The sequence below is a fragment of the Lissotriton vulgaris genome, unplaced genomic scaffold, assembly GCF_964263255.1.
Source record: "Lissotriton vulgaris unplaced genomic scaffold, aLisVul1.2 SCAFFOLD_275, whole genome shotgun sequence".
NCBI classification, from domain to species: Eukaryota; Metazoa; Chordata; class Amphibia; order Caudata; family Salamandridae; genus Lissotriton; species Lissotriton vulgaris.
The window spans coordinates 905,929-929,273 of NW_028252092.1; the positions used below are offsets into that span (position 1 = coordinate 905,929).

At 45.2% G+C, this 23,345-nt stretch overlaps 1 protein-coding gene across 1 annotated transcript in view; it reads left to right on the forward strand.

Moving 5' to 3' along the window:
* Positions 1 to 1,235: 1,235 nt before the first annotated feature.
* Positions 1,236 to 23,345, forward strand: part of LOC147662672 (pepsin A-like) — a 55,541-nt gene continuing 33,431 nt past the window's right edge. Inside the window, exons 1-4 of the mRNA XM_086950987.1 lie at positions 1,236 to 1,431; positions 4,446 to 4,564; positions 7,585 to 7,781; positions 14,498 to 14,614. Of these exons, the coding sequence (XP_086807113.1) occupies positions 1,236 to 1,431; positions 4,446 to 4,564; positions 7,585 to 7,781; positions 14,498 to 14,614 (629 nt within the window). The remainder of the gene's footprint in view (positions 1,432 to 4,445; positions 4,565 to 7,584; positions 7,782 to 14,497; positions 14,615 to 23,345) is intronic.

A 23,345-nucleotide genomic window follows, 5' to 3' on the forward strand; every position in this document is an offset into this window, starting at 1 on the left:
TTTGACTCATTGAGTTGGGAGTATTTATTTGCGCTCCTCCGCAGATTGAATTTAGGGCCTCACTTCTTATCCTATCTAAGCCTGCTTTATACTGATATAATGGCGTCTGTACGCGTGGCGGGCTCTGTGTCGTCAGTTTCTACCATTGGCTGTGGCACCAGGCAAGGGTGCCCACTGTCTTCGTATCTGTTTGCCATGGCGATGGAGCCCCTGGCAGCCTGGGTGCGCATCGATGCGCAAGTGGCTGGTCTTGAGTGGGTGTGACGGGTTTGCGCACCGTATAGCCCTATATGCCGATGATGTGTTGTTTTTTCTTACTAATTTGGATAGGACTGGCCCGCGACTGTTGTGCATAATGCAGGTGTTCGGCGAGACCTCTGGCCTCTATATGAATGAGCAAAAATCGACCCTTTGGGCGGAGGTGGCAATTTTGGCAATTGGGCCTCTGTGGTAAGGGTGATACACGGTGGGCTGAAACAACTAGGTGTGTTCCTCTCTGATTCACAGTCGACTGCATGGGACAGAAATCTATTGCCGCTGTGGAACAGGGTGCACAAAGATATTAAAACATGGTCCCAAATGCCCTTATCTATATATGGTCGCTCTGCTATTTTTAAGATGGTCTCTCTTCCCCGTCTTTTATATCAGCTACAAAATCATCCATTTCCCATCTCCCCAAGATGGTTTCGCCAGGTCAAAGCGGTCTTGGGTCAGTTTTTATGGGGGGTGGGATGGCCAGAGTGGCTCTTCGTACCTGTTTCCAATCCACATATTGTGGAGGGCTTGCGACATCCGACATTCTTTCATAATATATGGCTTCGCACCTTCTTGTCCTTAATGAATGGTGGTACGGGGACAGGTTGGATCCGGCGTTTGCAGTGGAACGGTGGCTCACGGGTGATCACTTGCTGCACACTCTCCTATATTATGCGCCCCTGCGGGCTCTTTCCCGGTCGCCACACAGCTCATTTTTTGGATCTGGAGGCAGGCTTTGCGGAGGATGGGTTGGTGGAACCATTTGACCTGGGAGACCCCATTGTGGCAGAATGGAAGCCTGCCGCAGTTGGAGGCCATGCCTGGATTTCGTGGTTGGGACGCGACCGGGATCTCCGTGCTGGGGGATGTCATGCGGGGGCCTGTGTTGAAGTCATTTTAAGACCTGCAGAAAGACTTACAAATGCCGCATACCCAATTTTTTGCAATTTCGACATGCTATTTCCCCTAGCTTGGAGGGAATGGAGGAGCTGGCTGATTTTAGCCTGGTTGGAGCAAACATTTTCTTGGATGATTTGAAGGACCATAAGATCTCTAAAATGTATCAATCCCTGGTCGCACATAGCTCCCCATCCCTGCAGCGTCTTCGTGAGGTGTGGGAAAGTGATGTAGGCACACTCGAAGAGGATGACCGGGTGGAGGCCATTGCCTCCCCTAGTGGGGCAGCCATGGCATGAGCCTTCGGCTTATTCAGTTGAAATACCTTCATAGGGTATATTTCACTAGAGTCAGGCTGTACAGGGCGGGCTTGGCAGCTTCCCGAGTGTGTCTACGTTGTATGCATGAAGGGGGCGCTCTGCTCCATACTATATGGGATTGTTCCGCGCTGGCGCAGTTCTGGTGGGAGTGACGACATTCCTGTCAGAGGTTTTGGGTTGGGACCTCCCTCGCTCACCTATGCTGGGGCTCCTGCATGTTATGTATGAAATCGGGGGCAACATCTATTAAAGTCACCTTATGCTCCTGGGCTTTACCATTGCCAAGCGCGACATTGCTCGAGCCTGGATGGCCCTACTCGCGCGGAGACGCTGCAGCAGTTAGGACGGAATTATACTACTTCTCTAAGAGCATATCAGAGCTCTTCTTACTTTTTTTAGACAACGCGGCATGGAGCTCATCACAGCCTTCCATTTCTCTAAGACTCCCTACTGAGTGAGCTAAATTGGATCTTTTACAAACTGATGCGAGGAATTACATACAGATACTGCTTCTATCAACCATTGAGGACGAACAGAAGCTTTCAATAAAAGCTTCAAGTGTGATTATCCAAAGGGGTACTGATTGCCCTAAATTGGGAGGCTGTTCTGGATTTATACACTGATTGTGGTTCGGGCAAATGAAACATATCCCTTATTTATATGGAGTTTTAAACATCTTATCAGCCCGTACCATTTCGGTTCATTGACTCATTAATTTGAGAGCCCCAAATCATGACTCAGGCGATTTCTTTGACTATTACATTGTCTTTCTCGTCACATATTCAGACCTCTCCAGTCCTTACTAATGAACGATTTGGAATACGTCTTGCTGAAATTTATGCACAATAAGAAAGCCTTGAGAAAGTTACTGTTGAGTAACGAAACACGTGTCGGCTGCCCATTGCATTTGGCTGCCCATTGCATTTTCAATTTGGAGATATGCATGGAAGAACAGCTTTGTAAAAAACTGTGCAGACTGTATCATATAAATCTTATGGAATGGACTATGTTTGATTGAACAAGAAGGAAAAGAAAAAATCCAAAGACCAAGAAAATTCTCCTTTTTTTCAACAATAAATCGCACTAATTACACAGTTGTTTTGGATGTTCTCTTGGCAATTCCTTTTTTCAAAATTAATGTATTGCAATTGTGGTTAATGCATGATTCCATAACAAAGGTCATGTTATAGATAATTAATTTCATGGTAGCACTTGCCCCTATGATTGACATAGGTTTCGAGTGCCGAGGTATTATCATGTGTAAATAATGCTGGATATGTTAGCGGAGAAAACATGCTATTAGCAACGTTTTTCTCCATTGTGCTAAAATATCCGGCGGAATGCGTGAATATCTCTGAGAATACAGAGATATTCACGCATTAGCGACGAAATGCTCTTAGCCATGTTATCCACCTGCCATTGGATAACATGACTAACAACTGGTCTGAGCAGGCGTTAGTTTTTGGCGATAGCGGGAATATTTCCATCGCTACGCCTGCGTTGATAACAGGCGATAGCGCCGTTAGCGACTGCTTTCAGTCGCTAACAGGTTGGGTACGCCCACTTTGCATGTCATTAGCGATAAATATCGCTGACATGCAAAGCGGGCCCCAAACCGCTCGCTATCGCCTAAAAGCTGTCGCAAACATCAGTTAGCGACAGCTTGCTAATAGAGCGATAGAATTATCGCCGCTTAGCGGCGAAAACGGCCGCTAACCGGCGATAATTGCCTATCGTCACCCTTGGTAATATGCCCCCTTGACCTTTGGGCAGGCAGCTAAATCCATGGAATGGCTTCTAGGATACACTTCAGTTTAAATAGTAAAACAATGTGACTATCTCAAAGTGACTTTCGACAGCGAGTTATCATGGTTAAACCACCATTACCAAAGGTTGGAGGTTGGTTTGTGGCGGAAAAGCTCTCTTGCCACTTCCTAGTGCATTCAAGATATCCTGCTGCTTCACTTCCTTCTCCATCGAACGCGCCTTGGTTTCTCTGTGGAGACAGAGGGATGCTTCCTCGTGGACTTTGAGCCAGTGGTCACCGTGGGAGCTCTAGAGATGGCTGATGCATCCTTTCTTGCTTGATCATTCTATCCATCATCTTTGTCCAGAACTATCTTAAAGAGAATAATTAACATTTGCAAATGTCTATTAAGCAACCACCCAAACCAATGGAATGGCCAAGTGTGTCATGTGGGGAGAACTTCAAACAGGATATAAGGGGCATATTATCAAGCAGGGCGTTAAAATCATCGCAGTTTTAGCGGCAGAAAACTGCAGCTAAAGCGGCGGTAATAGGCTTGATAATATGGCCTTGTGAATTCCAATAGAAACCCATGTTCTGGTGTGAACATGGGCTTCTAATGGGATTCTCCAGAGCATATTATCAAGCCCATTATCGCCGCTTTATAGGCTTGTTGCACTGCACTGCTTTACTTCCTTGTAAATATGGCCCCTAATCTCTGCTTTAAAACTGCGATAATTTTAACACCCTGCTTGATAATATGCCCCTAAATTCCCTAAGAATCTTCAGTGCTGTCAAGTTATTTGTCCTAGCAGAGTCTTCTGCCCAAGGTCACAGGCTTCACTTTCAGATGAACGATATTGATAAAGCAGATGGTATTTCTAGGTCGATGCCATCATGTCTAATGTTTTTCAGTTCACTCTCTTGTTACCAGTACGGTTTCACTAGGGGTAAGGGTTGAGCTTTTCACAATGGAGCACAAGAGCTGGAGAACAAAAACAGATCTCAGTCATCGGTCAAAGTTCAAGATCAGGGACACAGACAAGGTTTCACAAAAGACAAAAAAGACCACCAATGGGAGGCATGAGCTGGAGTGAGAGTCTCAGCACCTTCCCATGGAAAGAGAGAGTGGCAAATGGTCAATTGTGGTATCATTCAAGTGTTCTTAGCTGATACATGATCTTGTCTACCTTGTAATTAAGCATTAAACACTTCTATATCCGCAGACAATCGCTGGCGTTTCGATCCTGCCAGTTCTTCAACTTTCAAGTCCAACAATGTCCAGAGTGTCCTTGGTTACGGCATGGGAAGCGTGTCCGGAGTCCTGGCCAATGACACTGTCCAGGTAAGTGGACTGGAGAATGTGCATGAGTTTTGCAGACTATGACCATGTTTGGGCTACATGTGAGACTGAGAACAGAAACCAGGGTATCGTCAGCAGGAGGGGCTGGGATTATGATATTGTCATAGTAGTAAGTAGAAGAACACCCAGGTATTTTTTTGTTTTAAATTTATAAATATTCACATTACACACAAATAAAAATCAGGGAAAAAGACATGAAATAATTTGCACAGAATAACATGGTTTTAGTTCAATTAAAAATTCTGGTTTCGTAACCTTGGGGCATATTTACAAGCGCCTTGAGCCACTGGTGAATCAATTTTTGTGACGTACTATCAGTGCAGTGCTCCATATTAACAAGGACACGTAAAGTCACCCTGCTACCTTTTCATGTCTTTGTAAATACGGTCCCTTTTCAGGCAGCAGTTTGCATGAAAGGAGTGTTCCATGGGTGTTCCTGGGGGTTTTCCAACGCAACACCCATGCATTCTGCCACATTACCAGATTTGCAACGTTTCGTAAACTTGGGAATGCGTCAGAATCCTATGTCTCCCCAGGGAGGCGCAAGGAGGCACAACGAGGAGAAATACTTTCATTTCTCCTCATTTTTCATTAAGAGGAAACCACCACTTGTGATGGTTTTTGTGCAGGAAGGTGTCCCTTCCTGCACAAAAACAATCTTCCCTGCAACGCAGGTACCTTGCACCATGATGCAAGGGTGCCTGCATTGGCACATGGCATCTACTTGTGCGCCAGCACAGGGGAAAGCTCGAATATGTCATATTGTTGTAAATATGATGTATCCCTTTGCTTTGAAGTAACGCAGCGTGGCACAGCCAAATGGCTTGTTGCACTGCACTGCTTCACTTCCTTGTAAATATGGCCCCTAATCTCTGCTTTACAAGGTCAGCAACTTAACTACTATTGCCTGAGTTGATACGGTCTGCCTGATGATAGCAGCTACTTTGGAAAAATGTCCATCAGAAAGATGGAAGCCAAGGTACACTGACTCTTTTTCCTGTCCCGTTTGATAACTCTCCTGCTACAGGGCTTCAGAGTCCAATGTGAAGGTAGAAGGATGCCCCAGGCTTGGCTCTTCAAAGGGCCACCTTCAAAATAAACCTGTAAACTGAGTGGAGGGTTGACTGAAAGTCAATCGGGCAATCTTAGCGTGCACAAGCAGATGCTTGTGCATCAAGTAGGGGCAGATATGTTCTGACAGAAGAGAACATGCGGCTGTGGTCGGGTGGCCCAAGCCGGATAATGCAGCTTGGGTGATCTGAATACACTCCCTCTAGCAAATGGTTCTTTAGGTTCCACCAAGGCATAGATCCCAGAAATCTCAAGGTAACACAGATGAACATACCTGTTGAATCATGGAGATACTGAAGCGTGTCCAGATATCCTCTACATGCATGTCAGAGATTTCTCAATATTGTATTTGAAAACAAACCAATCTTATTTGTTCCTACATTAAACATAGAAGCAGGCTTTGGTGCCTGCTTAGGTTTTTTGTGCCCTCAAAGGGCAGAGGAATTAAGTTGGAGGCAGAAGGTTCATGAGTGTAGCAGTCTGCAGAGGCTAATCACAACCCATTATAAAGTGCCCAGATCACTCCGCAACCAGGACACACTGGGACATCATTACTAGAACCCCCATAGGGGGGTATGAGGCTCTCGCAAATCATGAGACACTTTCATTTTAGAATTCACCAACTGTATAGAGATTGAGGGGCATATTACCAAGCAATAGCGATAATTATCGCTATTGCTTGGTTAGAGACAAAAATCTACCGCTGAGCTGCGGCGATTTTTACCGCAAATAAACCTTGGTATTACCAAGGTTTATCGCAAATGCGATAAAAATCGCCGCAATGCATGAATATCGCTGAAAAGTCAGCGATATTCATGCATTACCGAGCTAATGCTCTTAGCCATGTTATCCACCTCCCATTGGATAACATGGCTAAGAACTGCTCAGGGCGGGTGTTAGCTTTTGGAGATATTCGCCCTTAGCGCGAATATCTCCACAAGTTGGTAATAGGAGATAGCGATGTTAGCGACTATTTTCAGTCGCTAACATCTTGGCACGCCCACTTTGCATGTCATTAGTGATAAATATCACTGACATGCAAAGTGGGGCCGAAGATGGTCGCTATCTCCTACTAGCTGTTGCTAACTGGTGTTAGCGACAGCTAGGTAATAGATTTTACCAGCTAGGTAATAGATTTTATCTCCGCTTTCTTGGCTTTTAAAGCCAAAAAAGCAGAGATAAACCCCCTTGATAATATGCCCTGAATTCCTTATTTATACTGAATAGTTTCAATCCTATTTTGTAATCCGTAATAACTGCCTCTTCATTCCTAATGTAATTTGATGCTTCAACCTGATTCTTTCTGCTGGTGTCAGAGAAGAGAAGTTCCTTCCATTGCAAATTAATTATCTCCACCATAAATTTCTCGCCTCAGGTGTTTGCAGATGGGTGTAATACCTGTGATGCCTTTACTTGTCCTCACCTCTGTAATCCCTGAAACCAATCCTAACCATTGACCATTATATGCAGATAAGATCTCCAAAGACACCATTACTAGAAGAACCCCCATAGTTCAGGAGTCACCCACACCTCTGTCCTTCCATTTTCCTCATGAATTCTTAGCAAACTTTCTTGCAACAATTTAAAATCCTGAAATAGACAATGGAGACCTCACTGAGAATACATTCATCATTTAATGTTCTCGAAGGAGATTCCTAATCTCCAAACCTGACACTTTGCATCATCTACCTTTCTGCCTTCGTATGCCCAACCCAAGTAGGCGAAGGGGATGGGATCAAAGATTCCTGTTTTCAATGACTGTGATGCCCCATGGCTGGGGGCTTCATCAAGCCGTGTGTTAGAAGGGATGTCCTGTCTGTCTCACTGAGTTACAATTCATGTACATTCGTCTTCTTTTCTTGAATGAAGCTATTCACATATTAAATTACAAAGATAAAGCTGAAAATGTTCTGACTTTTTTCTCCTTTGAGGTTGGAAGTCTTAAGGTCACCAACCAGGCCTTTACTTTGACCAATGCTGAGAGCTACAGATTTGTCCATGAGCCTTATGATGGCTTCCTGGGACTCTCATATCCCGATATGTATAATGATGGAACTACCACCGTGTTCGACAACATGTGGAACCAGGGTTTGATTCCCGATAACCTGTTCTCTATCTACCTGAGCAGGTAGGTGCTGTTTCCTCTGGTAATAGTAAAAGGTTGAACAGTGAGAGATGGCAATCAAAAAAAGCATTTCCATTTAGAATTTGAGAACAGAGTGAAGCTTTTGCTTGAAAACTAGAATCCTGTTACTGAAATAAGACCACAAATACGAAGTACATTACTGTTTCACACTTTGGGGTCACCACATTTTCTGCTATGCGGTGGTCACCAGTATTTTACTAGAGGGGGAAGCAGATACTAGTGCATTTCATTTTCAGAAGCTGAACATGTACTGAGAATACTCTAATTAAAGGCACATAAAAGGTACAAAACAAAAGAAGTATAATCAACTGGAAAGACTAAAAGCATCGTAAATTGTCCTTGGAAACCACGGGCCTCATTTATGAGCCCTTGCGTCACTTTTACGCCGCCGGTGGTGTAAAAAATGAACCTTGTTGTGCCATATTTACAAAGTGACGCATCTAGGTAGATGCATCACTTTGTAAACTCCTGCGCCACATTATACCTGCGCCTGGTATAATGTACATGTATATAATGTATGCAAGGGGGGCGTTCCGACGCAAGTAAGGGTCATGGAAGTGACGCAGTGAAATCTATGAGATTTCACTGTGCAACTTCTAGGACTCAAATGTGTCAAAATCTTACGCCTGCCTCACAGCAGGCATAAGACTGACGCAGGCCCTTTCACATGGGGCAAGCCACATTGCTGGAGTTGCGTCACATTTGTGACACACTCCAGCAATGCGTCACTTTTGCGCCTACAGATACGTCAGAAATACTGATGTATCTGTAACTCCTTGCGACATGATGCGTCATACATTAAATATGACGCATCATTGGTGTCGCAAGGAGGGCGCAATGAAAAGTGACGCATCGCTGTTTTCACACAGCGATGCTTCACTTTTCATAAATGAGGCCCCACATCTCCAGTTTAAAAGCAGAATGCTTCCTGAAATAACCATCTCCTATCTCGTTCACCTCCCCTTGGGCCTGCGGTCGCATGCTTAATCTTTATAGATACAAGCTGGCACTTGTCTAAATTCACCAAAGTGCTACAGAGTCATCACAGTTCCCCACCATTTTGAATATTGTTTTTGGTTTTTGAGCTTGCATTATTATATAGTGTTTTTCTTGCCCTGACAAGCAAATCACATTCCACAAATATATGTGTTTAGATAAGCTACCTACTCTCTCCCTTTTTGCCTTCACCCTACTTCAATATTGCAAAGCACCCCATTCCCCTGGCATTCACAGCAAAGGGAAGACACAGACAAGGGCATTGCCTGTTTGAGCTTCATATGGCCTTGGGCCAGAAACCCTGTTCTTCTGAAACATATAAGGTAAGATACAATCATGTGTCTTACCCTGGAGCCCATACTGCCAAGCCCCACAATCACACACATAACAAAACCACCCAAGCACTTATATAACATTCCCATAACACAGAGAGCCAACCTCGTACATTTCTCACTAACTACGACGCACTCTCAAACTACAGAACACACTCTCCAACTCATGCTTGTTAATGCTGTAGGAAGGTGGATTTGTACTGCATGGTTGCCCTCATTTTCTTCTGGTGTTTTGATGGTTTTTTGGCTTAGTTTGGCTGGGATCCCTGCTAACCAGGAACCCAGACTAGCTGCTTCCTCTCTAAATTGATTCCATGTACATTTGGTACACTCCAGATTGGTTACTGGGTTACCCTTGTGAGTCCCTAGTATATGGTACCTTAGGTACTAAGGGCATAGCTAACCCAGAGGCCTACCAGGGGCTGAAGCATGTATTATGCCACCCCTGGGAAGCCTTCCAAAATGGCCCCACAGGTCTGCTACTGCAGCCTTCTTGAGGTGGTGCATGCACCCCTTACTGAGATATAGGAAACCTTTGGTGTCAGTGCGCTATATAAGAATCCCTTAAGATAAGATAAGATATAGGTTATCTATATCTACCTTATATCACTGACACATATAAACCTATAAGTCACTCCTATGGCAGACCTTATCAATCTTGAAGGCAGAGTGCTTGGTTTTGTGTGAGAGAGTGCCCATGCATGAGTAGGACCCCTCTGCAGCTTTCGGAATCACTTCTCTGTAGCTGTTCTGTGATGCAGCCAGACCATATACTCTTAAGTGCATTATAACATCGTGGTTAATGCTAACTTTGGAATGGCTGGATGGAAACATGTCGTGCTTGGTGTCAAACACTTTGGAATCCTACCCCTCTGCCAGTCCTGGCGGTGGGGGTAGAATTCCACCCTTCTAGAGGAAGACACATGTACACACTGGTCTAACCGGTAATAGTTTTAAAGAGCCCTGGCATCACAAAATGGATGAAACAGCCGCAGACACGGGTCTGATCTCCTGCTGCTGGATGAAACTCCGTCAGGGGAGGCCTGGACAATAAGTTTCCTGTAACCACCTCCCAGACAGGCTTTAGTGTATCGAGGCTGGGTGGTGCATTCAGAGAATGCTTTCAGACAGTGCTGGGGGCACACTTGGTGTCCCTGTGCATATCCCAGTTCAAACCGGTTTCTGGGGCACACAGTCCCTGCTCTGGTGCAAAACTGGACAAAGGGGAAGGGGTGTAACCACCCTCACCCCAGGTACTCCCATAGGTGGTACCTTAGAGTTAGTCCAGCCCCTAAACTTAGTATAAGTATAGGAACCCAGTCCTTAGGACTTTAGATTACCCTGGACGAAACTCTGCAACATATATCCTGGAACTTCGACATTCTATTTCGACTAGAAGATGGAAGAATCTCCCTTGGGGTCAAGGAGTGACTCCCCTGTTCAAACAGGAACCAAAGAAGCGCCTTGCCGATCTGCATTTCCAAGGCTCCCGCCAGATCCCGATGGATTTGTGACACAGGACCAAGACTTCCAGACTTCTCCGAGGCCGACCCGAGATCCCAGCAAAGCTGAGACCCGCAGCCCTCATGAGTGACATGGAACCGGTACACCTGGACACTGCGCACATTTGCTAGGTAACCTACTTTCCGAGCTTTCCCGAAGTTGTGCATTGGGCTACTTGTAGTCCAAGCCCGAGCACCATCTGCACCAAAGATTGTGGGCCTACAGTCAACAAGTGTTCCGTGGGCCTACTTCTAGCAATTCTGCTTGAGGATCCTTCTTGATCCCTGGTCCGTCAACTGGTGGGTCCCCCCCGAAGGTAACTCCTTAGTTTCTTGGGCTTTCCTGGTTGCTCCAGATGTGCCCTGACACCCCTCCAAAGGGTGAGTCCTTCGGACCTTCTGGTCTGCACCAAAGCCAATCTTTCCTTCCTGCATGGGCTGCAGTTGCCAAGGCTTTATTAGGTCCAATCTGGAAACCGATATCGCAGCACTCAGCATCCTTTGTGGGACAGCTCGAATCCAGCTCCTGGTCATCGTCGACACCTCCTGGTCCTCGTGGCTGAAGAGTCAAGCTTCACCTTCTTCACCTGAAATCACCAGACATCGGTTGGCATCTTCTCCTCACCTTCCTGGTCAATGGCTTGTGACCCAGGCTCTGTCCCCTCTACTTTCAGGTTCTTCTCGACTCCGATCCAGGCTTGGATCCATCCGGACACTTTCGACTTGGTCGCCTGCAGCACTTTTCAGCAGCTCGCCATTGTAAACGACAACGAAACCCAACACCAAAAGACACCTATGCACCTGGCTTCCCTGGGTGAGGTAACTCGAGTACCCCGATGCTCCCGTGGGTATTGACTCTAGAACTGCCTAGTTCTTAAGGGGTTTGCTCCAAGTACTCTACTAAGTGTCCTTAACTTGTAATTTTCCAACTGCGACTTTCCCCGTAGAAAATAATGGTGATTTGCGGCTGTGTTTAGACAATGCTCGCGTCCCCAGTGGGGGGTTCCTGGTGGCCCCAGCGGTTCTACAAGCTCTAGGCCTTGTATCTATGTCAGTCGTGGTTCTTATACCACTTTCTTAATATATGGTTTGTGACCCCCCCCTTGGGTTAATCATATATTGTGCTAATTTACTGTGTGCTAAATAAGTTTATTTGATGTACTTTTGCCTCTAGCCTCATAAAGAGACTATAGGGATTTGTTTAGAATAAATGCATATATTTTATATATATACCTAGTGTGGTTCTCCTTTCATTTGGTCATGCATGAGATTATAGACTGGTAAAACAAGCTGTGTTACATTCCTCTAAGACGTAGCCTGAAGGCTGCACTCGACAGATACCACTAGGATAGTTTTCTATAAAGGTTGTCTTTAAACCTACCATCATGAGGGTCGTTTGGACTGGTGCAAGGTGCCCACTAGAATAGTGGACAGCATATGCCAGGCCAAATTCTCACAAATGCGCCCTCTGCAGTACTCCAGAGACCAGATATCACAGACTACATCACCTCTCACAAGGTTGATACTTCTTCAGAAACATCGTTCAATGTAACATCCTTGCACGTCCTTCTTCCCACACGCTACATCACCCATCATGTGGACTGCACTCTTAAGAAGGGAAGAGTCCTCACTGTCGTTCATGAGTCATCCTAGTTCTTCACCCTCGGCTGTCGAGTGACACCCAAATCCTTGCAGTTGCTGTTATGCAATTTCCCACTATCTGCAACTGCAAACTTTGCCTTCTATCTCTCCCAAAGGCCTCCTAAGTAGAGCAAAGCCTTCATTGATGAATTATCAAATCTCCTCACCACCTCACCCATCCAATATGCACGTACCACCTCCCAGACAGCATCAGATCAAAGAAAACAAGAGACACACTCTTCAGACTCATTGACATACTAAATATGGCACAGCATTTTACACAACTAACAGCACACTGAAAGACCATATCTTCAAACGTGTGTTCTCAACATCCCCAATGGTCCAATACAAACTGCCCATACCCGAGTTGGACGGACCACTTTGCCATACCAATTTCTATGGTCAGCATCCGATCAACAAGAGCTGGGACGCCCCTGGGTAGCCAACGCGCTTTACAAATCCTCATTCCATTCCATTCCATTCCATTCCAACAAACTAAGGTTAATACAAAAGATAAGACCGAACTTTCTGATCCTTCAAAGACAACTCCATAGACAACCTAATATTTGAACTCATCTCTAACCCGATCAATTCTAACGGGTCACCACCCGTCTAAACAACACTTTTTTGCAACAGTGTGTGAACATCCATGCCCCCTTTAAAACCTTCAAGTGCAAATCAGAGCCTTCAGCACCCTGCTGCTATAAACGCCTTTCTGGCAATAAATTATCCATCTGTAGACAGGAAAGAAAATGGAAGAGAGACAGTATTTCTGATGACCTCATGGTACTAAAGTCCCTCCGTGCACACACAGATGGCTCATCGCATCTGCCAAAGCATGGTATTATGCCACCACCATCACTGAAGCCACCAACAGAAGCAGAACTCTTTTCAAGACAATCAAGCATTGATAAACCCCCTGCTGGACCCACCTATTCACCACTCCATAGAAAAGTGCAATGCCATCAACCTATCCTCCAGTGTAAAGTACAAAAGATCCAACAGCACATCAATGACACCAAGCCTGATTCAACTCTTATGTCCGGTCCCTCACAGTGGTCAACCTTCAAAGCCCTATATGTTGCACTTCACAATGATATACTCAACTCCCTCAGAGCACCTTCTTATGAAAATTATATCTCACCCTCATCCTTCATCAAAGCTGTCTCTGGAGATGCTCTCTCAGCTCCGGTCACCATTGTCAGTGCCTCCCTCACTCAAGGCATCTTCGCAGATGCTCTCAAGACAGGCCAAATTCTCCCACTCCTAAAAGAATCCTACACCCGACCTGATGACCCCCCATCCACCAGCCCATCACTCAATAGTGTTCATCAGCAAGATCATTGTAAAAACAGTATCAGGCACATGCATCAACCATTTTTGCAAGCGCAAACGGTGCGATTCGCAAGAATTGGCAGTTTTCACATGCAAAAAGGGATTCTGTGATGCATTATCCTGTCAGCCTCTTGCAATTTAAGAAATCGCAAATCATTGAGATTTCCTAATTTGCAATTGCATTTAAGGAATTGCAAATTCGATTCCTTAAATGCAATGCATGATGGAAATGCAAATTGCGATTTTGCTAATAGGGGGCACAAATTACCATCAAAGTTGAGGGTTACACACACACATGCCCTTGGGGCATGTATGTGTGTAACATGTGTGCAAAGATCAATTTCAGGGGTGCAACAGGGTCTCCTTTTGACACCCTTGCACCCTTGGAATTGCATGCGCAATTTGCGAGTACCTATTGATACTCGCAAATTATGCATGCAATCTCCCATTCATTACTATGGACCTGTAGACCCATAGGAATAAATGAGAAGGCATTCCTTAATTGCGACTCACAATTAAGGAATGTTTGGGAATCGCTAATCGTAGAGGGGGCTGTTAGCAATGGCAGACTTGTGCAGCACAGTGAGATGTCTCCTATGCGTTGCATACATAGCTGACATATAAGTTGTGTTTATCAAAGATGGTGCGGATGTGCTTACTGGGGTGATATTTGTGGAATGAATTGAGCCCCAAGTTTTGAGTGTTGATTAGGTCTCTTTGAAGGAAAAGAGGGACTAAAGATGCAGTTGTGATGTTTCTTGGTTCTTCGCGTGGCTGTGTGGATGTGCACGACGGAGGTACATGAAAGCACCATGTCTATATACAAGGTAACTCTGGAAACGTCATCAGTTGATTGTCTTATCGAGCAATGTTCTCTAATTTATCTTCACAGCTATGGAGACAGTGGAAGTATGGTGATCTTTGGGGCCATTGACCCTTCATATTACCTTGGAAACATCTACTGGGTGCCTGTCTCCAAGGAGCGATACTGGCAGATTACTATGGAAAGGTACTCACATGAATGCACGAATGAATGAATGAATGCTTTATCCTGATGTTATTTAACCACATGGCTGCTGGGCGTTTTCCCCCCCTGTGCTGGAAAATGCCATTTTAGTGGCACCATGACGAGCTGAGCTCGTCATCAGCACACGACACCCGTGGGTGATGACGAGCTGAGCTCGTCATCAGCATCGAAAGGGTTAAGAATACAAAATAAATCAAAGTGCAAAAAAGTCATATTTTAAATTATGAAACACAAACAGCGAGATCTCGAGAAAATGTAAACTCAGTACAGCACTGGCCCTATACATTACAGAAAACAAATTGCGTCATTGAATTAAGTTAAAAAAATTCAAATACTAGTAACACATTTTTCTCCCTTCAAAAAATACCTAGGGCCTCATTTATTAAGCTGTGCGTCACTTTTACGCCTCTGGTGCGTCACTTTTTGTGATGCACCAGTGGCGTAAAAAATGCGCCTTGTTGCGCCATATTTACAAAGTGACGCATCTAGGTAGATGCGTGACTTTGTAAACCCCTGTGTCAAATTATACCTGCTCCAGGTATAATGTAGACAAGGGGGGGCGTATTGACGCAAGAAAGGGTCATTGAAGTGACGCAGTGAAATCTATGAGATTTCACTGCGCCACTTCTAGGACACAAATGTGTAAATTTCTTACGCCTGCCTCACAGCAGGCGTAAGACTGACCCAGGCCCTTTCATATGGGGCTTGCCCCATGTGAAAGGACACATTGCTGGAGTTGCGTCACTTTTGTGACTCACTCCAGAAATGCGTCACTTTTGCGCCATACAGATACCTCAGAAATACTGACGTATCTGTAACTCCTTGTGCAATGATGCGTCATACTGTAAATATGACACATCATTGGTGTCGCAAGGAGGGCGCAATGAAAAGTGACGCATCGCTGTTTTCACGCAGCGATGCTCACTTTTCATAAATGAGGCCCCTAGCATATATAACTCCTTCCCGGAGGAAGCCCAGAACTGCCCTATTGAACTAAAAGAGACATCTACCGAGCAGAGTTTTAAACCCCTGAGGGAGTTTCTTGCCCCCCTCCCCCCTGCGACAGAGCTCAAGGAAGCAGCTTTAAAAATCAAATCAGTCTCCCCTGCCGATCCTGCGGCGCCCAACGGAATAAAGGAGGGCATTGAATTGATAATACCTCTTATACAGCAACTAATAGGCGCATCCTTTAAATGTGGAGAGGTCCCTAGGTCATGGAAACACGCGACTGGTATATCTCCAAAAAAAAACTCAGCTAACCCTGAGCTACTGGATAATCTCCGCCCCATCTCTCTGCTCCCCTACATCTCTAAAATCACTGAAAAGGTTATGAATAAACAATCAGTGACACGTATAAACTCATACAACCTTCTTCATCCCACACAATCAGATTTCAGAGCATCCTATTCTACAGAATCTGCTCTCTTTTTTGCAACAGAGACTATACGGAGATGGGTGGATGCTGGTCAGACAGTAGCCATGGTCCTGTTTGACCTAAGTGCCTCCTTCGACACGGTATCCCATAAACTACTTCTTCAGCGTCTTCAGTGGATGCGGTCCTTCTTGGAAGATCGTAGTTTCCAAATTGTACAGCACTCTCACCGATCTAAAATTCTGCCACTACATCAAGCGGTCCCATGGGATTTATCCTGAGTGCCACCCTTTTCAATCTGTACATTCGTCCGCTGGCTGAGATTATGGACAATTACAAGATCACTATGGTGTCACACGCTGACGACATACCGCTTGTAGTGACCCTTGCGCAAGACTTGGGTGAGTCAGTGTTACAGTTTTCTTCCTATCTCAATCATCTGGCCTCATGGATGCCTAACAACTGCCTTACATTGAACTGTATCAAGATAGAGGTCATGATCATCGGGAAATCCCCCTCCATCTGGAGTGATGCCTGCTGGCCCCAGACACAGGGGCCTGTCCCTGCCCCCCAAAACAGAGGTAAAGAACCTGGGAGTGTTGCTCGATCCTAAACTCTCGTTCAAGTCTCAAACTAGAAAAGTGGCAGGGAGGTGCTTTAACATCCTTAAGATGCTAAAAGAATTACCTTGGACATCCTTCCCGTCTCTGCAAGGAAAACCATAGTTCACATTTTGGTGACCCCGCAACTTGACTACGGGAATGTCCTTTATGTGGGTGCGCCAAAAGACTGCCTGAATTGTCTCTCACAAATTCAAAATGCGGCGGCACGCCTTGTTCTTAATCGACCTAGACGAGCTTCAATGACGAAAGCCATTTATTACCCTCTACTAGTTGCCAATTGGGAAGATAATTCTTTTTAAAGCCATGTACTTCTGTCATGAAAGGCCCTATCTACCTACAAGTCTTCCTCACCCCGCACAATCCTAGTCAACAGCTAAGATCAACAGGAGCGCATTTACTCAAGATTCCTAGGATAAGAAAGTCAGAGAGGTTGGTCGAAGTGTAAAGCATTATGTCAGAGAGTTGCAGGATAAGCAGTTTGTCGTCTGCGGATAGGTCCAGTGATTTGAGGTCAGGGGTGACTCCTCTGTCCATGATCAGTTGTTTTCCATGGCAGCTATGAGAGTGGTCTCAGTACTGTGGTTGGGCCTGAATCCAGACTGAGTTGTGTCGAGGGGGTGGTTGTTGTTGAAGTGGTTGTGTAGTCATCTGGTCATGATCTTCTCTATGACTTTCATCCTGTAGGACATAAAGGAAATGGGCCCATAGTTTGCTAGAGTCTTTGGATCAGCCGAGTGCTTTGTTGGTGGAGTACTGGAATTTACAGGCCTCTGAGAAGTGGACTGCGCTGATTGAGTCATTCAGGATTGGGGCGAGGGCTGCATTCATTGGGCCCAGTCCTCTCGTGAAGACTGGGTGAGGATAGGGGTCCAAGGGTGATCCAGAGTGTGTGGACCATATGGTCACTGTGGGTTCTTAAGGGTGATGGTGGGCCAGGTGGTCAGGGAGATCCTCTGGGTTTGATGTGATGGGTAGGCAGGCTGTGAGGGTGGAACGGTTTAATTAGGACTCAAAGTCGTTGTAGATACTGGTGAGCCTGTTGCTGCAGAAGAGGCTAGTTAAGTGCAGAGGTCCTGTGAGGGGGTGACACTGGCAGAGCATGCTGCTGGAGATGTGAACACTTTCACAATGGTAAAGATTTCCTTCCTGATCCTCACAGTACAGTCATTGTAAGTAGATTTTAACTAATCAAACAATAAACTTGAACTTGAACTTGAACATTGTAAGTAGAATGTTTGATTGCTCTGGTTTGTTGGTGGGAGTGTCAGAGGGTGGTAAATTAACAATTCCACTAGGAGAGATATGTGCATCCCGTATGGACATGATATCAGTAGTTCCACACATATGTTTGCTGAAGACAGTTAAAGCACCTGTACTTGCTGCTCTGAAGCACTTTGTGTTCACACCATTCTCAGGCACCAAAAGTACACTTAGGCAAAGGGTAAGGAAAAGGTTTAGATAGAGTACTCTGGCTGTGGTTTTGGAGCAGCAACGGCACTGACCCTGGTACATGTCATGCATCGCCTTAAGAGTTCTCAGCTAGTCATTGTATGTCTACAACAGACATACCAAATCAGATGAGAGCCATATTTTCCATATTGTGGCCAGCCAATCTGGATCCAGCCATTTAGTTTGAACGGGCCAAACAGCACACATCTATACACCAAAGGTCCACGTATCTCATTTTACTAGCATTACCCCTTTATGGCCATTCAACACACCTTTTTACTCTTTTGCTGCTTGGTCTTTTCCCCCCAGAATGCTAAGCCCTTTTTAAAAATATTTGATGTATTTAATGTTCACGCCTTCATAATGTTTTTGTCACATATGGAAGCCACTTCAAATTAGAATCTTTTTTGCCAACATTCTGGGAAGTTGTAAAGTAACCAGGGATTTTGGATTCCCATTAAAGGGACCAAAAAAATAAAGCCAACACAGATACATTTTTTGTTGTTGTGAAGAATGGGATAAAAAGTGCTGCACATTAAAGCATTTTTTTCTAGAAATGGTATCAACAAAAGGTTTTATGAGCTTCAATCATAATCTTCCCAGCTTTCTCGAGCGAGCACAGTTCTTGAATTTATCTAAGCGGTACTCCATTTTTCATAATTTATGTGGTTTCAACCTACTTGCAGTTTGTGGTGGAAACAGGTGCCAACCCCAAAGGTGAACCCCAAAAGCTAAGGGCCCTCTTATGAGTTTGACGGTCTCGAATCAGGCCACCATTCCAAGACCACTAAACCCATAATGAGACCGGGCGCCGGTTTCCAGCTGGAATGCAGGTCCGGCGGTCCTGCGGCAGCTGGCCCGGCGCAGTGCCGTGCTAAGGCCCAAATGTGTGCCTTAGAAAGGCATGGGAATGGGAATGCCATTGCACATTCCTGCAGGGAATGGACTGTTAAGTCCTTGCCCGGCAGGAACTGGGGGTTATGCATACAGAGGGGCAAACCATGTGTTCCCCTGCATGCTTCCCCTGGTGCAGAGAATATAGGAGGCTCTGCAGGACCCCCTTGGTTTCCTCATGGCCACAATTTTCAAGGCGGTCACACCGCCATGACAACTGTGGAGGAAACTAGTAATATGCTTGGGCCAGCATATAACCAGCCTCACACGGCTGCAGTAGCCGTGGATCTGTGGCAGTCTGACTGCCTTATTCAGAATATGACCGGTGGACCATCCCTATAAGTACGGTGGGTCAATGGACCGCCGTAGTCGTAATAATGCCCTATTAAAAGGTTTTAAGTAGACCAAATCTTCAATTCAGCGAGGGGTCATTTGTGTAGATCCTGGAAGATTTTCTCAAAGGAACTAAATGTTGAAATAAAAGAATAATGAAAATGAGTGGGAAAAAACAGCTATTTGTGACTGCATTTCCATCTGTAAGTTCTTGTCACAAAGGCCTATTTTCAAAAACAATTTACCGTTATATCCATCAGACACTTATGGACTCAGCGATATATAGGCTTTGTAGGTTACCCAAAAACCTTACAATGCTTTTTCATTGTGTACCGACTATAAAAAGAATGAACATTGAGTGTTGTAAGAAAGTCGATTATTAGTTGTGGTGTTTGAGAAACCTCACCACTTAATAAATTCACTATCTTGTTTCAGGTTCAGTTAGGTTACTTTAATTTAAACTGTAGCTCTGTCCTGAGTAACTGCGGCACTGAGCAGTCAGCCTTAATTGAAAGGACATCAGAGTAAACAGTTATCAGCACTTAAATGTTAATAAGTAAGAGACACAGCACAATAAACATCCCACTCCAAATTCATGAAACTAGTATATATTTTTATCTTTAAACAGACATCAAAAAGACAAAGACAAACCTGTAATGAAAGGAGCCGGAGTTAATATTTTTTTAAAGCTGTTTATAAGACACTGTCAAAGTTCATGCTGACCGCGATAGAGCATTGGATCAGACGCAAGAGCCAGGTGGGTCGCGGTCAAACTCAATTCTCACAATTAGAAACTTTTCTGGTTCTTTTTCTTGTCTATGGGCTTGTTGGCAGAGTCGTCTGCAACTTCAGTGTGCAGTTCGAAGTAGGTGAATGAGTGAAGTCCAGTGGTCTGGTACAAACCTTTGGTCTTGCCAGAACTGAAGGCTATGGACAAACCTGCACCACTCTGCAGTGATAGCAATCTGAAGTCTGTGTCCCGGGGCTTTGACAATGATAGTGTGCAGAGTGGCAGTAGCATATGAACATCTGGTTCTTTAAAGAAAAACATTATCCTTGAGATCTAGACTCACAAGGTGCAGTTCCTACAGAACGCAGAGTAAATTGTAGCACCAGCCATGGGTCCTGGAACTTCTAGGCACTTTGTGGGGACTAAAACTCTATCACCAAGAGCGCACCAGTGGGGTCCAGGGCAATTCCAGCTGTTATAGGTCAGCTGGGCTCTTGCTGATGCAGGACTTCATAAGCTTTTAAGGTTCTGAAGCTTTAAGAGGAGGCTAGCCAATGAGCCCTTGGAGTCCATTTTCTGGTCCTTGGCACAAATGAAAGCAGATTCAGCCCTTGAGGTCTCTCTACAAAGTCAACAGCAGGAGAAGAAGGCTTTCTCCTGAAGTCCTGTCTTTGGTTCAGCCTTCCTTTCTGAGGTACACAGGTTCAGCAGGAGCGGCCCTTCTTCAGTCCTTTCTAAGTCCAGGAGTGCTCCAATGAGACGATACAGGGATGTCACATTTATGCCAATCTCAACTCTGTGAGTGGGGAGAACTCCCTAACCAATGGGGGCAAAATTCCAAAGAGCAGCCCTAACCATTGTTGCATCACCTCCTTGTGGATTGGCATGAAACAATCGCACAGTGCGTATTTCTGCCCAGAACCAAAATATCAGAACCCGCCTTCCCTGGGTCTGAGCTACTGGTACACCCCTGCGGTGTGTCCAGTTTTATGGTCATACTCCTCCTGGAAACATTCGCATATAGTTTTTCTCTCTCTGGGTATGGAGGCCAGGCTATCTACCACGACAAAGGAAAGGGAAGGCTACCCTACGACTCACGTTTGTCTATCAGGGACGGCTGCCATTTTGAAGTTGAGCCTTTTCAGGCTATGCTGTCAGGAGGTATCACCTCCTCTCACAACATGTCCTTAAAGAGCAGGAAGACAGCAGGTTGTCCCAGGTGACAACTGTTGTAGTTAATCAGAAATAGATACTAAAAACTTGGGCAAGAAAGGGGTGAATTTCTAAAGTCCCCTCAACTTTACATTACAATATATATATATATATATATATATATATATATATATATATATATATATATATATATATATATATATATATATATATATATATATATATATATATATATAAATATATATATCAAAACACAAGAGTTGCCTGTAATGAGGGGCCCACAAAGGTATCTTCTTTTAGCCAGAAACTTTAATGGAAAAAACCGCATACAGCTTGCCAAGTTGTTTCGCCAAAGTTCCAATTCCGCCCGACGCGTTTCGTGCGTGAGCACTTAATCATGGGCTGTAGGTTTCCGGGGCGTGTAATTGGCGGTTCATCAGCACCCTTTTTCAACAAAAGTCTCTCCGCCCAGGTGGGCGTGGCCACACAGGTGGCCTGATGGTAACTGTAGTGCTGCTCGTTTTCCTCATGTGAGTCGCCATTCACAAGCACAGTTTATCAAATTATTTCCCCAGTGGGTTGCGGGTAGCAGCTTGACAATGCTGAGAGCTTGTGATGTTCTTCCATCTGGCATACCTTTCCCCATGATGCTGCCACGCATAACTGTGACAGCAGGACTGCACAACCTGTGCAGCAGGGCTCACCTCGCGGTTCAGACTGCGCCGCTAAGTATCAAAACACAAGAGTTGCCTGTAATGAGGGGCCCACAAAGGTATCTTCTTTTAGCCACAAACTTTAATGGAAAAAACCGCATACAGCTTGCCAAGTTGCTTCGCCAAAGTTCCAATTCCGCCCGACGCGTTTCGTGCGTGAGCACTTAATCATGGGCTGTAGGTTTCCGGGGCGTGTAATTGGCGGTTCATCAGCACCCTTTTTCAACAAAAGTCTCTCCGCCCAGGTGGGCGTGGCCACACAGGTGGCCTGATGGTAACTGTAGTGCTGCTCGTTTTCCTCATGTGAGTCGCCATTCACAAGCACAGTTTATCAAATTATTTCCCCAGTGGGTTGCGGGTAGCAGCTTGACAATGCTGAGAGCTTGTGATGTTCTTCCATCTGGCATACCTTTCCCCATGATGCTGCCACGCATAACTGTGACAGCAGGACTGCACAACCTGTGCAACAGGGCTCACCTCGCGGTTCAGACTGCGCCGCTAAGTATCAAAAGACAAGAGTTGCCTGTAATGAGGGGCCCACAAAGGTATCTTCTTTTAGCCACAAACTTTAATGGAAAAAACCGCATACAGCTTGCCAAGTTGTTTCGCCAAAGTTCCAATTCCGCTCGACGCGTTTCGTGCGTGAGCACTTAATCATGGGCTGTAGGTTTCCGGGGCGTGTAATTGGCAGTTCATCAGCACCCTTTTTCAACAAAAGTCTCTCCGCCCGGGTGGGCGTGGCCACACAGGTGGCCTGATGGTAACTGTAGTGCTGCTCGTTTTCCTCATGTGAGTCGCCATTCACAAGCACAGTTTATCAAATTATTTCCCCAGTGGGTTGCGGGTAGCAGCTTGACAATGCTGAGAGCTTGTGATGTTCTTCCATCTGGCATACCTTTCCCCAGGATGCTGCCACGCATAACTGTGACAGCAGGACTGCACAACCTGTGCAGCAGGGCTCACCTCGCGGTTCAGACTGCGCCGCTAAGTATCAAAACACAAGAGTTGCCTGTAATGAGGGGCCCACAAAGGTATCTTCTTTTAGCCACAAACTTTAATGGAAAAAACCGCATACAGCTTGCCAAGTTGTTTCGCCAAAGTTCCAATTCCGCTCGACGCGTTTCGTCAGTTGATTCCTTTGTGTTCTACTGCAGCCTCCTAGAGTGTTCTAAAGAACAACTACAGCGCTAACAGTCCTACTTATTACAAAGGTATGGCACACCTGGAGCCATCGTGATGGGAATAAAGTGGTAACTCTTAAAACATTTAATTTAAAAAGAAACAACATGAGGGGGTATATTTTGCCATAGAAAGTATGATTAGTGCTGCAGAAAGAAAAATTAGGGCACATTTTGAGTGACTTCTCAAATCCTCTTCTATTTCATTAAAAAATTCTGACATGCAGTCTCCCAAAATGGCCACCAGA